The 18,268-nt window shown below is 37.8% G+C and overlaps 1 protein-coding gene across 4 annotated transcripts in view; it reads left to right on the top strand.

The window, feature by feature from the left end:
- The first annotated feature begins 2,467 nt into the window (after positions 1-2,467).
- Positions 2,468-18,268, top strand: part of GAREM1 (GRB2 associated regulator of MAPK1 subtype 1) — a 73,893-nt gene continuing 58,092 nt past the window's right edge. For all 4 annotated transcript variants that reach the window (XM_034429676.3, XM_034429675.3, XM_034429674.3 and 1 more), the window contains exon 1: positions 2,468-3,029. In XM_034429676.3, the coding sequence (XP_034285567.1) occupies positions 2,909-3,029 (121 nt within the window). In that variant the 5' untranslated portion in view covers positions 2,468-2,908. The remainder of the gene's footprint in view (positions 3,030-18,268) is intronic.

The following is an 18,268-nucleotide window of genomic DNA, read 5'->3' as shown; positions in this document are numbered from 1 at the left end:
AGCTTGGCAAAGGGTCTCTTGGGCATGGTCTGATTTGGCCAGCTTTTGGGATGTAGCATGTCTTGAACTGAGTAAGGAACAACAGTGTTTGCGTTTCTGCCTTAGACTGAATGTAAAAAACAAAGCAGAAAACACCAAACTACCAATACATAAAATAAGTACATCTATTTTAAGTTATGGCCATCTGTCACAATTGCTATAAATGCTAACATTCTAGGGTCATATCTCATTGTTTATCTGAAGCAGTACACACATTCCTCCAAAGCAATAGTTTTAACCAAAAATGTCCCTGAATTACACACATGAATTTTCTAAACTGCAGACTCAATTCCATCTTCAATTACAAGAAAATGTTCTATAATATTTAAGTTTAATGGTCTATAATATGGACTCTACTGTGCTTTAGAACTAAAAACAAAAGTACAGTGACATGAATGTGACACCCCTTGGCAACTTCTGAAAGTAGCCATGTCTTTTTCTGAGATTAGATAGTTGCCCTTTACTACTGCCATGCGATTCTGAGGTAAAAATGCATTTGGTTTAAGAAACTGCAAAGGGTGTGTGTGTGTGTGTGTAATAGTTTTAAAAACAGGGCTACCATATATTAGTTGTAAAAATCTAGATGTCCATTTTAAGAGTTAAGTATTAGTTCTTTCTAATGTCTCTGCCATCCTGTGATTAGCTAGATTTTTATAATCTAAAAAATAGTAACCCTAGCTTTTGAACCTTGTAATTCTCATTACTACATTGAAATGTACTTATTTGCAAAAGAACATTACCTTAAACATACCATACGTAGTAATAGGAATGAAAACTAAAATGGGTATGTATTCTGAAGAGAAATTTCATTTTAATTTACATGTCTTGTAAGGGTACTACTCTGAAGAGATTATCCAGGATTGTAGTATGTTCTTGCTAGCTTTACTTGGTACTTATCTACTTAGTCTTTAACAAAGCTATAATGTTGCTTAATTCAAAGGAATATTGTTCTAACACAATTATTTGTACCATATTGAACAATCATTGTTTTGTTTCATTCCTCTGATAACATTTACTGCCTTTTTTATCACATTTGCAAAACTGGAATAGTTTTCAATTACATCATTGGGTTACCTTAAACTTTGCAAGGTTGTGGAATACCAAGCACTTGAGAAATGTCTAGGGCTTTTTTAGTTTTTAAGCTTTGTCTATAGCTTTGCTCACCTTAGCTCACCTACCCAATTCACCAGCTGAAAGCTGCTTTTCTTCCACTTTTTAAAAATATACAAACTGCTTTTATTGGGACTTTCCTTTGTGGGAAAGGAGAGAGATTTAATCCTCTCTCATATCAGCTGTCGTTCTACATCATTTAATCTTGTCCCAATGCTGATGCGGAATGTCACGTCTGCGTTTCAGAGACTGGAATGGAGCAGGTATAGATGGCAAGACTGGGTGGCAACAGGGCTGGGCTCTGGTTGGAATGCAGAAGCACTTGCTGGAAACAAGGCAGCGTGTTACTCCCTTCCTCCTTGCTGTTGCCACAAATCTCTGGCAGAGGATTATAGCCAGTGGGACTGAGCTCAGAAACAAAATGAACAGTATACACGACTTAAATCTTTATTACAGTCATAGACCAGCATATGTGATTTATATTCCAGCAGCTCAAGGTGATGTACATATGTGTTCTTGGCCTGCAATTTCCTCATCCCATCACACCCCCAGCAGTCCAATCAACTAGGAAGACCTAAGAATGACTGATGCAAAGTTGCACAGCTAATTTCTATGGCTGAAGGCAGATTTGAACCTGGGTTTCCCTGGTGCTAATCACCATTAACTTTCTCAGCAAGCAGCTAGGGGACATAAGGCTGCATGTCATGCCAGGCTGTGTGCGTTTTGGATCAGCTGTGCTCATACGGTTCACATTGCTAATAGTTCACATAACAAATACAGTACCAGCATCTTCTCTAATTGCTGTCATTGTTTCCCGCTCCACATCTTTACATGGTTTTGATCCTTCTGAAACAATAAGCAAAGATTGTCCTTGATGGTTTGCCCTACAACAGCAAACTCAGGTCAAGATCACAAGCAGGTTGAGCAAGTACCTGCAAATACCTTTTGTGCAACCCAGCCACAACTGGTTTAATTTGAAAAACCACATTAACCATGGCTTAGTGTATTGTGTGAACTTCAAGGTGTTCAGTCAGTGGGATTTAACTCCCCAATGAGCCGGCAGCAGAACAGAAACAGCAGCCAGGAAAATATTGGTTAGGCTTCCTACTTATGATCGGCACAAGCTGTGTCTTCTTTGAAGGTAAATCCAAGGTTTTTTTTCCTGCTGCTTTCCTCCTTCAAGCCAAAGCTTGCAGCTGAGCAGTTTTAAGCAAAATAAATAAAAAAATAAAAACAAATCATTTTAGCGATTCCAGCTTGAACTCGGGCAGCCAAACTGCAGGCCTTTTTAGCGGCCGGCAGAGGGAGCGACAGGGCCAGAATTGACGGCGGGCGGTTGTCCGTCTCTTCTCTACCCACCCACCCCTCTCCCTTTCCCGGTTGATCCGAGAAGGAGGGAGCGCCGGGTCTCCACTTTCCCTGGGAGTGGAGAAGAGGAGGAGCGCGAACTGCGCAGGCGTCTCTCGCACCTTGTTGATTAGTCAGTCCCCTGTGCTGGGATGGCGTTTACTGGGTCAACTGGAGCTATCCGCGAAAGAGTCTGCGGGAGCAACAGCAGCCGCCTTTGCAACCCACGCCGCGGCTGGCGGAGCAGCAGCGGTCGGTGGCAAGTCACCTTGCCGTTGCGCCAAGTCCAGGATGGCCCGGGAAGGCGACGGCGGCAACACTAGAAGCTGAAGGAAGAGTGCAGCTTCCCCCCCCCCCCCGCCAAAGACTTCGCCGCCGCTCGACTCTTCCGAACCGAAAGAAGGGCGGGAAGATGGATGCGGCCCCTTCGCCGGGCTTCGGTCTGAAGGATGTGAAATGGAGCTCCGTGTCCATCCCTTTGGACCTTCTGGTTAGCACTTACCGCTTGCCCCAGGTCGTCAAACTGGACGGCGGTAAGTCGAACCGCAGGGGCCGGCGGGGGCAGAAGCAGCCTGGGAATGCCGCTTTGGCGAGAGCTTTGGCTGCGCTTGGAAGAAAGGGGGCAAGACCCGTTCCTCTTCCCTCCCCCCCCACCCCACCAGTGAGGCTCCGCCGGCGCCGACTCCCTCCCTCGGCTTGAACGCTGGCCAAACTCCAGCTCCCGGCCGCTAGTCCTTCTGGGGAGACGAGCCCATTGGGGAAAGAGGGCACGTGACCAAAATATGAATGGGCCCTTAATGAGGGGGGGTGGGACGCCGAGGCTTTCAAGCCTGTGGAGTAATGCGGGTGAGACGGCTGGGGGGGCGGGGGAGGTCAGCTGTATCGCCCAGAGGTTGGTGCCGTCGGTGCGCGACGCCCGGGAGAAGATCCTTTAGCTGCGCTTGGATGGTCCTACTTTGGATCCCATATCGAGCAATTGCTATTGGCAAATGCCGCAGTTTAAAGTCCCGACACTTATTAGGAAATGTAAAATCCAACTCCATACTTAACTGAGTTTTCTTAGCAAGTGCATTACCATTACCCTTCTTCCTAATCCAGACAAGTTCAACCTGGTGTATGTCTGCTCACACGGACACGCCCATTGCGGGGGTGTAAAAGGTTAGGACTGAGCTCCCGAGCAATGTAATTGGAAGTTAAATCCCATAAAGGGCTTTGGGGATGGGATACTAACTTCGATGGACGGAATCCAACTCGAGAGTTAAGTACATTCGTTTGAAATAAGTGGAAAACTGCAGAGACTTGGACTGTGGCCGAACGCACGGAGTATTTATTGAACGGAAAGGTTGGCTTCGCGTGTACAAAGCTTTGGTTTCTTGAACTAGCTAGCTAGCTAGCCTGGGTTATTAGATCTAAGCTGCAAGAATCCAAATGAAAAAGAGATTGCTGCCATTTAGTGGTCACTTGGATTTTTGCAACCCAGATTTTATAGCTCTCCTCCCACTAAATCTAAGCAGGAATTATTTATTTCTGTGTATGATCCATCTACTTTGTTCTAATTCATACCAATTAGGTGTGTAGGGAGAGAAATTATGACAGACTTGAAGTAAAAATAAACATTCACCCCTTCATCCATCCTGTGTTCAGAAACTTGTCCAGTGTGCATTTGCCCATGGTTTATGTTACATTATGTCTCATGCCCTGCCAGAGAAAGAGGCATGAATCCAACTGAAAATTTAAAATAACAATCTTAGCTGTTAATCTATTAAAATGATTTTGTTTCCCAAATTCTCAGAAATGTAACTCTATATTTAAAGAGCCATTGATATGTCAGCTTATTCTGATAGGTTATATTTAACTTTGAAAGGATGCCTTTAGAGAAACTGCTGCTCATAAAATACATTATAGTAATAGAGATAGCTATTGCACACTATACTATGGAGTCTCACTGTGCTTCCAAAGTGAGTCAGAAGCACTCACAGTGGTTTGTGATAGGTGTCTTTTTTTGACTGCTTGTTTTGAAGAAAAAAAAATCTTCTACTGATTCTGAATGTTTACTTTCTGCGCCAAGTGTAAGTAGAACTTTACTCTTTGAAAACATGTATGTTGTGCACTTTTGAGACACAAAGACATTTTACAGTAAAATGCAACAGATTAGATTGTTTATCTATTAATTTGAAGCTTTTTATCTACATAGCACAAAAGACCAAGAGCACTCCTGCAGCATTTATGCCCTCTTTAAATATTAAATAGAAAAGGTTTTCATTCTTACATCACCTGTTCATTCAGATCTGTCAAGGATTTTCTGAACTGATTATATCAGATATTCAGCAAATCAGAAACAGCACTTTTCATAAATATTTAATTTTTGTCTGTAATATTAGTTTATATTTAGTTCTAATGCAATATAAACTTGTGTAATATTGCATTAGAACTAAAGCAAAAAATGAAACTACGTATATCATGTTTTGCTAGAGGGTGCAAAGAGTAATTGGTATTTGAATTTCCATTGCTGGGAATTCCAAAGTTATGTTTTTCTCTGTACCTTTCGTCTTCTCTCATATGCAGCAGTACTAACATTGATATTAATGTTCACCTTTCCTTCCTTTTGAATAAATTGATTTCCAAATCTAGACCAGCCTCAGTTGTGATTTATATATTGGAAGTAGGGAAATTTATATACCTGCCAAGCTACATACAATTATGTACCGTAATTGATTTGTATTTGGTGTTAATATTAGTGTGTTCTTTTGAAGTTCTAAAAGTTTACAGCTTGGCATTATATGTAAAATGAATTTTTCAAAAACCATGGTTTAAAAGGGCAAAGACCTAGTGTTATATGAGGAGCCAACTACTCTCTGTTTCCTGTATGTATTGCTCCCAAATGTTTTCAGCAATATTTCCTGAAATCATAATTTTATCTTGGCATTCTTTCCATGATCTTGTTTACCACTTTCTTTTATTTATTTATATCTCCTGCCTCTTGCAATTCTTTGAAATCATATGGGCATCTTACTATATCTACTGGCATTCTTTTTCTAGTCATTCAGTTTGCACCTAGTAGTACTGTGGCTATCAATTCAACAGTCAGTGCTGTTGAGTTCAGCTAGGCTTATTCTTAATTGCTTAGTTACTTCATTACACCAAAATCTTTGCTCCAGAGTTTTCTGCGGCTTCATGCAGCAGCTACTTGTTCAATACACTTATGTAAGACTTACTTTGCTTAACATTGTATTTACTTATTCTGTTTGCATATTACCAAACCAATACAGACTCAGAAGAGTTTATAGCACTCCAATAAAAATAGGTATTCAATTAAAATATCCACAATTGGTATTATTATAAACAATATAAAAGACCATCAAGCAACACCTGCCTATCCCAGGTCCTTGGGATTCAATAGGTGGATTAAAATGCCACATCCACTCTGGCTGGCTGTACGGTGAATCATAATAAATAATGAAGCTGAATAAACAGTGGACCACCTAGTTAACTACTGCAAGAAGATCACACAGACTTGGGCAAATAATAGCGTGACAAAGTAGCAACAGTGGTACATCAGAATGTCTGTAAGAAATATCTGGTGGGACCACAAAATAGACAATAAAGAAGGTAAAGTGCTTTGACACTTTAGAATTCAAACAGACAAACACCTGTCATATAATACCCCAGACTTAACAATTGTCTATAAGAAAGACAAAACAGTCTGGACAGTGGATGTTGCTGTACTTGGAGATGACAAAAATCACAAAATACAAAGTACTGCAAATAGAAGTAGAACAACTATGGCAAAAGAAAGCAAAGATAATACCAATAGGGTGTTGCATCTTGGGTGCAATCAGAAATCAACTGGAACACCAGCTGAACATCATCAGCATTGACAAAAATTGTCAGTCAATTGCCAAAGGCAGCTTTTCTTGGAACAGTTTACATCCTGTGACAATAATATCATTAAACAACATCCATAGGAATGAATCAATGGGTGGATAAAAATGCTAAATCCAGTCTAGCTGGCTGGCTCTGTGACCAACCATAATTATTTATTCATTTGTTAAATTTATTTGCCGCCCATCTCACTGTGGGGTTACTCTGGGCGGTTCACAACAATGGGAAAAGATGAAAAATGTAAAAATAACAATACCAAAGCAACAGTTAGCAAACCATGAATTAAACCTTAGAAGGGAAAAGGGCATTAGAAAGAAACTTAAAGTGAATCTGCCTTGGTTTTCTTTGGTATAAGAGGGAGGGAAGAAAAAATGCTGTCAGGCTTTCAAGATTGATGTCAGCCTTTGAGGCAGGTCAAGAAAGATACTCCACCAGAAATACTAGAATTTTATTTTACTAATATAGGCTATAATAACCGAATCTTGAAAGACTGACAGCATCCTCCATTCTCTCTCTCTTAATTCATGTTTGCTAACCCTCCTTCATCAGGTCCATCTCTGTGGTTCTGTATAGCATCAAATGCTTTGTGAAAGACTTCCATCTTAAGTTGGTCCCAAAACATTAGGAAAGTTGGTGCAAGCCTTAATTCCAAGAGGAACTATTCCAAAAAGCTCAAATGGTGACTGGAAAACAGAGCCTTTCAGCTTCTATTCCCTTTATCTCATGAGAGGGGGAGATGGTATAAACAGATCCCCAGGAAAAGCTAGATGTGAAGATGATCCTGAAGGTACTGGGCAGTGGTGAAATCCAATTTTTTTTACTACTGGTTCTATGGGCATGGCTTGGTGGGCATGGGGTGGCTTGGTGGGCATGGCAGGGGAAGGATATTGCAAAATCTCTATCCCCACCCTGGGGCCAGCCAGAGGTGGTATTTTCCGGTTCTCTGGACTACTCAAAATTTCCGCTACTGGTTCTCCAGAACCTGTCAGAACCTGCTGGATTTCACCCCTGGTACTGGGGCACTAAGACATAAACAAAATGATTGGTTAACACCAATACTTTGGACTACGTCTGGAAACCTATTGACAACTAATGTGGCAGGTCTTGAAGTACAGTTGTATTGTGCTGGGGATATAATATTTCACCTGGTACTCTCCAGAAAGTTTGTACTCTTATACTTATCATTGCAGGCAGTTCCAGACAATGTGGCTAATAGTACTATAGTGATAAATATCTCTGTGTGATGTCTGTGATCACAGCCAGATAAGATTTTTGGAGAAATTAGATTGCTTAGTATGTTGTAACAATTTAGTTGATCCCATATTATCAGGTTTTCCCCCTCAAAACTAGTGTATGATATTTTTTGCTATCACTGAATAAAGTAGAACATCAGACAATAATTCTCATTAGCATTTGAAAGACTTTTCCTTAGTTCTTAAGATAACTCACATGTTGTTTCATAAATATCTGGAAAGTGAACAATAGTTTTCTGCATTATTTAGGGAGATTTAGATCTGTGTCACTCACAGCTTATATTTCATTTACTAAACCACTAAACTATGTGCTATGTATTCCCTTAATTCCATTTTTTTTGCATGTATTCACTACTGATTTTGTGAACTGGTATATAAATCATTTCAACGTAGGGGTGGATAGTATTTTAAACCTAAACTTAAGTCTATCAATTTTGCAGGATCCAATCTAGGTCGGTCACTGGGACCAGAGATTTTGTCTTCCGAGCTTTTGGACTTGGAAGTTCCCTGAAGATGGGCTCCAGCGAGAGTTTAAAAGCTCAGGAGACAAAACCTTTGGTCCCGGTGACTGACCCAGATTGGGTCCTGCAACATTATTCTGGGACACATATATTCACCTTCATTCGTACTATCAATTTTGCTTCCTTTTAGATTTCCCTTTTCTAGTTTTGTAAGACAATTTTGCAGAAATCAGTATTTCCAGTCCCTGAAAAAAATCTTCATAATGAAGCTGAAGGATATGGTCTTGTATCAGCATTTCTTTTCTTTTTGTCTTTTGCTGTCTAACAAAATACATGCCTGAATGTGAAAATGTCTCGTGTTTTTACCCTTTCCAAGTGATTGATAATTTGCAGAGTACGGTGAGATGAGCATTCTACCCCAATGCATCTTGACTCTTAGAAGAACAAAAGCTACAGTATCTAGAACATATACTGCATTTTGAATTTCTAGACAAATTTTATTTTACTTATGCTACTGACTTAACTGCATCTAATTTACTGATTAGTCTGCATCTACCACTGTTGACTGTGAACATTTAAATGCTTCATGATTAAAATTTATGACAACGTTTTAATATGAGAGTGATTCCTGAGAGGAATATATAGTTAAAATGAACAATAAACAAGTCAATTATGATGACTTTGCTTGAAAGAGTAGCAAGCTTTAAAAAAAGAGGCTTTAAAAGAAATGAATGAGAATGGAATGTCTCTATAGGAATCTTGCACTTCCCTGCAGGAGGATGACAATGAACATACATCAGTTTCAGTGTGTAGGCTTAATAAAAACTCATAAAGCATAAACTTATAACAGCTGGCCAGTGCATATATGCACTGCAGAGTAGAAAATGAATGATAGCTGCGTCTTTCTGTTTCAGTGCAGCTTGCGTGGGTTTCCTTCCTGTGTAAAGGTGCAGTGAAAGTAATTTTAGTTATGTTCAGATAAATTAATTTTGCCTTAATAAATTAGAATATGTTCTAATTTTGGTTCGTTGAGTTTTTACCTTTTTAAAGCTAAGCCAATTCATTCTTTGCTCCACAATATTTGGTAGTATTAAGGCATATGTTTCTCTTAATGTATTTTGGCACGTTTTGTTTGTTCTCTTTTGGAAACAGCATTGTAATGTGGGGAGGGGGAGTTGTAAGTAAATATATAAGAATAATTTTGGTTTAGTCTTCAAATATTTTGAAACATTAGTACTTGTTTGTGTTCTGTGCTCAGAACACATGAAAGATAGATTTAATTTGGCAGGTCATGTGACAAATCTTAACAGCTCTTTCTCTGCCACTTTTATACATTATTGAATTTTATTCAATATCTTCTAAAGTTATATTAACTTTGGGTGTTTAAAATAAATTATTGATTTATATAAAATGCTGCTAACAACTATTCTAAATTGTACAGTTTTGCTACTGGTTAGAATAGTTCATATGTTTTTCTGTGTTATGTCTAACCTTAGTATTTTTTTCTTCCATTCATTTGTATCCATTTCTCACAGATTCCTGGACTAATCCTTGCAGTTTTCTTGGCAAGGTTTTCAGAAGTATTTTTCCATTGCCTCCTTTCTCTTCAAAGGAAGAGACTGACTCAAGGTCACTTACAGGTTTTGTGACCAAGTCAGGACTAGAACTCACAATCTCCCAATTTCTAGCCTGATGCCTTAACCACTATGCCGGACTTGTTCTCAGAACTTTAGTGTACTTGGATGTAATAAATGTTAAGCAGTCTTCTCTTAATGCCATTGCAATCCCCTTGTAGCTGTTTAATTGACGGGGACTTTCCAGGTCACCTGTGACTGTCAAGAAAGGTGTCCAAGTAGGATATAACCAGACATTTAACATTTAGAATATTATATGTTTACCCATTATTTTTTCTATTCATTATAAGTATTTTAGTTTCAATGGGGTGCTCTGAAGTTCAGACTTCAGACAATTTGGCTAATGCCACTTTTCTAGTTCTTCCCTTTTATCCCCATATCCAGGTTTATCCTTTGTGGCTTTAGATGAAGTATTCCTCCTCTACCTTGGGATGGTTTGCCTATCATGCTAGGCCCCAAATCAAAACACATTATGGCTTGCCTTCTAAGTGAATCGTAAATCCAGTTCACATATCATACTACTATAATCTAGAGATGCTTCATCATTATTTATTGAATTAAATCAAAATCACAGTTAGGCTTTCAAGTCAAATTCTTATTCTCTATGGGCTTATTCTGAAGACTTAATATAAGAATGAAGTTTGATGTGCGTTGCAATAAAGATGATCAGAAATAGGGAGCAAACTTCATTGTTGTTTATTAGATTGTAATTTGTCCTTATGTATGAAATGTGTTAAGAAATGTGTTAAAAACTGTAGCTTGAGATGTGGCAGTCGAATGCAGTTATTGATCCTGTACAAATAATCTTTACACATTTTTGCCTATTAAAGTATGTGGTCATACAGCTTTGAATATGAAACACTTCTAAAGAAAAGGTTTTCTGTACCAACACATACTAAGTAGCATCCAATGGATCCTAAAATCTTCCCACTCTGAGCCACTCATATTGTCCTCTGCATCTACCATATTGTGTAAGAGAATTGGAACAGTGTTTGTTTTCCTGCATCCTGTTGATTCCATCATGTAAATCAGACAGCAAAAGCAATAATGATTTGACTCTTCTCTGAAGAGCCTGGTTTGCGTGCCATACAGTAAATAACTTGATAGGAAAGTGTTTCTCCATTGTGTTTGCAAATAAGTGTCACAGAGTTGCTATGTTGGTTTGAAGTTATTGTTTTGGAGTTGGTGTCTAAATAAATAGTTACACTTCAGAGTCAGCATTCACATTTTGAAGATACATTGTGTTCTGCCTCTCACTGCAAGGTACAATTGGATGTGAAATGTATTTGGGAGAAAATCCCCTCTGCCCCGAACTCACTGAGTTTTAAATGACATATTTAGAACTGAACTGTTGCCTTTTTAACTGAGAAAACATCTTAAGTTCAGAAGTAAATAGGACAGCTGTGGCCACTTCCACCACATTACATTGCCTTTGCTTTTTCCAAGTACCATGGTGTGATTAATGTGTGGAAATAACTTTCAGTAAGAAGCAGAGCGTTTTATTCCTTAGCACTTTAATGTTGTTAGACGAGGAAGCCCAGAATAGTCTTCCTTTATATTTCTATTTCTGCTACTAGTTTTCTAAACTCTTGAAAATGAAATTCCTTCATCTAGATTTCATACATGGTGCAGCTGTCTTAGGAAGAGGCTTTTAAAATGTATTTTATCAGCTATAATTATAGCCTTCTTCCCTTCTGTTATGTAATTCAAGATTGGGCTTCTTGGTATCATTTCCACCAGCACCACCACTTCTGTTCTTCTAACAGCAATTTGATGTTTAAAAATTGGCCATAAAGCATTCTAAAACTTAATAAGCACACTGTTAGGAGTAACTATAATGACCAGTTGAAATTAAAACAGTATTGTTCTTTAGAAAAGTGTATTGTTCCTAAGTTTTGTTAGCATCTAAGAAAAGTTCCTAAGTTTGTTTAGCAACTACATGGTCCTTAGTTGCTACTATTATATACTTTATTCATTAAACATGAAACTCAGTCAACCGAACATTCAAAAATGCATCACAAATACCATTGACTGGTGCTAATGATTGATACGGGTTTCTGCCAGTGTCCTAGGTTTCAACTAAGTACCTTCTTAAGATGTACGATGTTCCAAGTAGCACAGTTTTTTGCAGTTCCGCTGGTGTAATTGCAGGAAGCTGCAGTTTGTTGATATATCTTATAAAATTCTTGGACATGGTACGAAGTGCCCCGATGACAATGGGTATCACTGTTACATGTTTCATCCATAATTGCGTAGTTTCAATGGCCAGGTCGATTATTATTATTGGCTATTATTTTTGGCTATAATAATACAACATCATCATCATCATCATCATTATTATTTCCATACTGTTTCTGCTTTTTTCAGAACTTTTTTGTGCCTTTGGATCATGGTCAAAGTCCCTGAAATTTTCTTGGCAAGATTTTGGAATTAGCTTGCCATTGGTTTCTTCCTAGGGCTCAGAGAGAATGACTGACCCAAGGCCACTCAGCTGATTTTGTGCCTAAAATGAGCCTAGAACTCATGGTCTCCCAATCTCTAGCCTGGTGCCTTAATCTCTTACACCAAGCTGCCTCTTTTTTTTTAGGCACTAGGTAGCCAGAATTCTCTTGACGTTTCAGCTGACCAGTAGTTTAAAATGTCTTCAGTGTGCAAAATACCCATTGTGTGTCAGCCTAACCATTCAGGATTCTATTGAAACGGACCCTCACACTTACATGCATAAGAATTTCTGATCTATGCCGAGAAGAATGGAAGAGCTTGTTGTTATCTTGTGAAAAAAGATAACTTACCCTTAGTTCTCCTCCTGTCTTGAAACTGGGAACTACCAGGATTCTTCAGTTTCCAGGACATTCCAGGAGATTCTTCTGATGGCTAAAGCAAGCATGTGTGACGGTAAAATATATATATAAATTAAGTCAATTCCCTTTATATCATTTTGCAACTTACTGTATATCCCATCCATGCCTCTGCCACTGTTTGGAATTTTCACAAAAAGCCGCATGTTGCAATGCATACATTCAAATAATGCAATACATAGTTTTCTAACACAGTTTTCTAATACAATGATCTTGCTTTTTATAGCAGCCTTTCTGTAATATGCCTAAACAAACTATGAGGTTAAAAAACATTTTCTAATGGAAATAATTGTCAATGAGCTCTAAATATTTCCCAGAATCTGTCCAGAGGAAGAATGAATGAATGAATGATAAAGCTGGAATAGGGAAATGGAAGTTCCTTGTACAATAGATATTCATAAAGCTTGTATTAAAATTGCCCAAAAGTTGTATCAGCAGATGTTAGATTTGCATCTTTCATTATCCTGTGAGGAGAGAGATAAGGTAAAGAATTAATTTACCTTGGTCTTAGCGTTTGGTAAAAATACCTTTACAGTTGCTAGATTTATCTTACTGTTTCTTTTTTAAAGAATAATGGGAAAATATTTAGTTGCTATAATTGTTTTAGAATTGTATATACTGTAAACCTAAGCTAGACATAGAATAATGTCTGACACAGTGGTGTTACTTGGTATATTGCAGTGAATATTGATTCCCGTTATCAGGGGAGGAAAATATTGTTCATATATGACATGGGGATCATGTGCCTTTTCCTGAAAACATTTACTTTATACAATACCACTCTGTTGAATTCTGTGTGGAATATGTTTTGCACTAGCTAGCTAGTATGCATTCTTAACATTACCAAAACCAATACAGTCAAATATTATGTAGGGGGGAGAGGGAATAGTGTGTGTGTGTGTGTGTGTGTGTGTGTGTGTGTGTGGACTGTACAGTTGTGTAAATGTATGTATATGTGTATGTATGAACAAAGGCAAGACTCTGGCTTTTGAGGCATTCCTTTTGCATGTAGATTTCTGCATGTGAGAAATGGAGGAGGAAAACAAATACAATTATAATTCCCAGGTAATGAAAATTTAAATATCTATCACCCTTTGTGCCCTCTAGCAAAACATGATATGCCTAATTTGGTTATATGTTTCAGTTCTAATGCAACATTAGATGTACTTATAAGTACAACTAATAAAAAAAAATAATATATATATAAGAAGTACTGTTTCTGATTTGCTGAATATCTGATATAATCAGTTCAGAAAATCCTTGACAGATCTGGATGAACAGGTGATATAAGAATGAAAACCTTTTTCTATTTAATATTTAAAGAGGGCAAAATACTGCAGGAGAGCTCTTGGGTTTTTTTCCTATGTAGATAAAAAGCTTCAAGTTAATAGATAAACAATCTAATCTGTTGCATTTTACTGTAAAATGTCTTTGTGTCTCAAAAGCGCACAAAATAAATGTTTTCAAAGAATAAACTTCTACTTACACTTGGCACAGAAAGTAAACATTCAGAATCAGTATAAGAATGTTTTTCTTCAAAACAAGCAGTCAAAAGACACCTATCACAAATCATTATGCTCTTCCTCTTCCTTTGTCTATCCATTGCTGGATGAAGGCTTCTTCTGCATGTTTCCAACCAATACAGTCCTAAGCTTTCTTTTGCCAATTGGGCCCGCAATACTTGCTGATGTCGTCGATCCATCTTGTCTTAGGTCTCTTTCATGGATGCTTTTTATCAAGTGGGATCCATACTATGACTGTCTTGCTCCATCTGCCATCAGTTCTTCTTGCTATCATTATTACTATAATGTATTTCATGAACAGCAGTATCTCTAAACGCATCCTTTCAAAGTTAAATATAACCTGTCAGAATAAGCTGACACATCAATGGCTCTTTAAATATAGAGTTACATTTCTGAGAATTTGAGAGACAAAATCATTTTAATAGAATAACAGCTAAGATTGTTATTTTTAAATTTCAGTTGGATTGCTGTGTCACAAAGTATGCTGGCATGGCATGAGACATAGTGTAGCATTAACCATGGGCAAACGCACACCGGATGACAAAACAAACTACCGGTGGTCAAGGTTTCTTCTATTTGAGCGAGCTGGAGCATCAGTGTTTGCTCATTAAAAAAAAATGCTAGCCCAAATGAAGGTCATAGCTTCTGCATGCAGGATGGATGGAGTGGTGAAATTTATTTTCACTTCAAGTCTTCTAATTTCATTCTTTACACACCCAATTCAGATGACTTAAAACAAGAGACTTGGACTAGGATCATACACAGAAGTAAATAATAATTCTTGCTGCTCTCCTCTACTTTTATGCTAGTGACTTAAGTGAAGACATAGTCTTCAGGAGCATAGCATGAATGTTTGCAATAGGGAGTTTTTAAGTATGCATACTTCAGACAGAGCTGCCAACCACTGGTTGTGTGTAGAGCAAGGCTCTGTTGTAGATCATCACACTGCAAGCATGAAGACTTTGCATAAATCACTAGTTTGACTAAAAGAAGGAGATCTTTATGGCTTTTTGTGTGTTGCTTTGCATGTTGGATTTAATAAAGAGAGAGTTCTAGAACTTACTTTTACTTGAAAGTAAATAATAAAAAAAGCTTTCCCCTCCTCCCATGTTTTAGCTAGATATTCTTATGACATTCAAGAAAGTGTAGCATAAATCTGCTTTCTGACTTGAAGGCTATCTAAAAACTGATTTATTTGTCCTTGAACTTTGTATGACCTTTTCAAGTCGTTTCACCCTACAGTGCAAAGTAAAAAACATAATGTCAAATCTTAAATTCCCTTGTCTCCTTTTTTGCCTTAGCTCTTATCAAATCAGATGATCCTTTTATCAGGCTCTCCAAATTAGTTCAATTTAAAATATGACTAAATTTTATTCTGTTGCATAATTCTATGCAACATAATAAAACATTCTTCTATGTTTTCCAGTGATTCAGGCAAGTTTCTCTTTTATGAAGAAAGCGGAAGTTCAAAGTAATTTGTCTCAGTTCAAAGTAATTTCTTCAACTGCTGAATTCCCAATTCTTGTTAGGGATGGTATGAAATCACAGTTGAACCTGTTTATCATATTTTGAGCTGGACAAATATTTGTCTCCATTAAAATAAAATTATTCTCCAGTATTATTCCATTTACTTTATTTAACTGTAAGGCCAAGAACAGAAATAATGAACTAGGTCTCCAGTTTTCCAGCACCTAGGAAGGCAGGTAGCCTGGCTTTGAAGCAAGACTTCTACTGTGTACATAGAAGAGATTACTACAGGAATAATTCATCACAGATGAAATAAGATATGGATGATAGTGTCTGTTTTTGTTGTAATCTGGGTGAAAATTAATACATAGTTCTTTAGCAGGTAGGATTATGATACATCTACTTCATTTGTACATCTACTTTAGTTTTTAGCAAAAGATCTGAGCAAAATCTACAAAACATTTTGTAAAAATCATAATAGCTATAGAATTCAACTGTACCTGTCATGGCATTTAAAAACAGAATAATGCGTATGCTGTGACTATATATTACCTAGATTATGCTTATTTCATATAGCAGGCAGAGAGTTTCTTTTACTAGGAAGTATAAATATTTATAAAGTGCTGGCATTATTACTATTATTGTTATTACTAGTATTTCTGTATTATTTAAAAAAGAATACAATCTTTATCAAGAGACTTTGATGGTCAAGTTAACCAGTGCGGTGGCATTTTCATTGTGGACATTGCACCATCTGAGAAAGTACAGCTGAGAAATGACTCAAAGCAATCTTCATGCAGCCACTTCATTGCACTGTATCCAGCTGTTTTGTTATATTGCTGTCAATTTCTTCCCTCCAAGCGGCCACAGCAAGGAATTACTGATTGAACAGATCAGGGGTGGGTTCTACTTACCTTTACTACCAGTTCGCAACAGGGCCGTGCGCGCTTGCTTCGCTCGCGCGCGCGCGCATGCACACCCTTCTGTGCAAGCGCGGAAGCTTCTGCGCATGCGCAGAAGTGTTTTCATGACATCAGGGTCAGTGAGCGGGGCCTCCCGCCAGTTTTACTACCAGTTCTATAGAACTGGTGCGAACCCACCACTGGAACAGATCCTGCCAAGTTGCCTTAACACAGATTTGCATAGCTCTGCTGTGCATTATAACAGTTGCTTTGGGTTGAGCATCAAACGTGGATTTACAGAAATCACCAAAGGATGCCAATTAAACCTGCATTCTCAGTACACACAGACTATTATTAGTAGGCAGATCATAGCCAGCACCCTCACTTGCAGCATAAAACTTCCTGGTACACAATGCAGTTACCAGATGCACTGATCCTAAGTTTACAGATCAAAGTAGCAGCTACAGGCCTGGTGTTTAGCAATCTTTGTGAACTTACCACATCCCCTGAATCAGGCATTTCACTGGACAGAACTAGATTCATTTATATCCAAGGCACTTCACTTTGGACAATATTCTACTTTGGCTGTTTTCTCAGAGAAGATCTGCCAGTCTTGATTTTCTGGCCTCTGCTGATATTGGCATTTCCCTCTGCTAGTGATTGGAAGAAAATATACAGCAAGGAGCCAGAATTACAAATTACAAATTATAGCAATATGTCCATAAATCACGCGTGCCATAGGTTCGCCATCACGGACCTATACCATACCTGTGCATTTGGTTTTTCTTGCCTAAATGTAGAACCTTACTTTTTTCACTATTGAATTTCATTTTATTAGATAGAGTCCAATGTTCAAGTCTGTCAAGTTCCTTCTGTATCTTAAACCTATTCAATAGATGGGATTGGCTTCAAAAATAGTCCTAAATAATGGTTTATTAAATTAGGTGTAAAAGTTTCATTCACACTTACTGATAAATTAAACTAATCATGTTATAGTTTAAAACAATGTATGAATCCAGTTAGGAAGGCTTAAAATATTATATAGAGGGCAGGCTTGAGATTTATGGACATATTGCTATAATTTGTAATAGCATACTTCTAAGAAATACAGAATTCTAAGTGAACTGATTTTTGGAGCATGAATGAGTACATTTTTCAAAAATGTTAAACAATGGCTTCAGTAATGTGATAAATTTTGGTCAGACTCGGGCAAACTACAATACTACAATTTTGTGCTCTGTATTGTGTTTTTGGTCTCATGATTTGAAAGAATATATGGAGATTCTTTAACAGTTCCACTGCATTGGGACTGGTAAACAAGGGTTCATTGTATCTGTATGACACTATACACAGTCTGTTCAATAGAAGAGACTCCACAGTTTGTTCACGTTTGCATTAAATATAAAATGTTTCCATGATGCCAGATAGGACATTCAATTTTTTTTAACCATAATAAAAATAGTCTTTAAGAAACACGTTTGTGGCTGCCTAAGTTATGATTTTGTTTTGTTTATTAATTTAATTAATAATTACATTTAAAAATTAAAAACCTCTGTCTCAACTACTTCACTGATTTTTCAGTTGAGTAGGAAGATAAATAGTATGGCATACCATAAATTAGGGGTAAAATGCTCCCAGTTCAGACCGGATCACCTGATCCAGTAGCGATGGCGGCGGGTGGTTCAGAGAACCGGTAGCAAAAATCTCTGCCACCCACCCACCCCCGCCCAGCTGAGCCGCGTGATCATCAGAGGCTTTTTTTTTTTTACTTTTAAAAGCATTTTTCTTCGGC

The sequence above is a fragment of the Pantherophis guttatus genome, chromosome 3, assembly GCF_059756535.1.
Source record: "Pantherophis guttatus breed Tessera chromosome 3, ASM5975653v1, whole genome shotgun sequence".
Classification (NCBI taxonomy): Eukaryota; Metazoa; Chordata; class Lepidosauria; order Squamata; family Colubridae; genus Pantherophis; species Pantherophis guttatus.
This window is presented reverse-complemented; position numbering and strand designations above follow the sequence as displayed.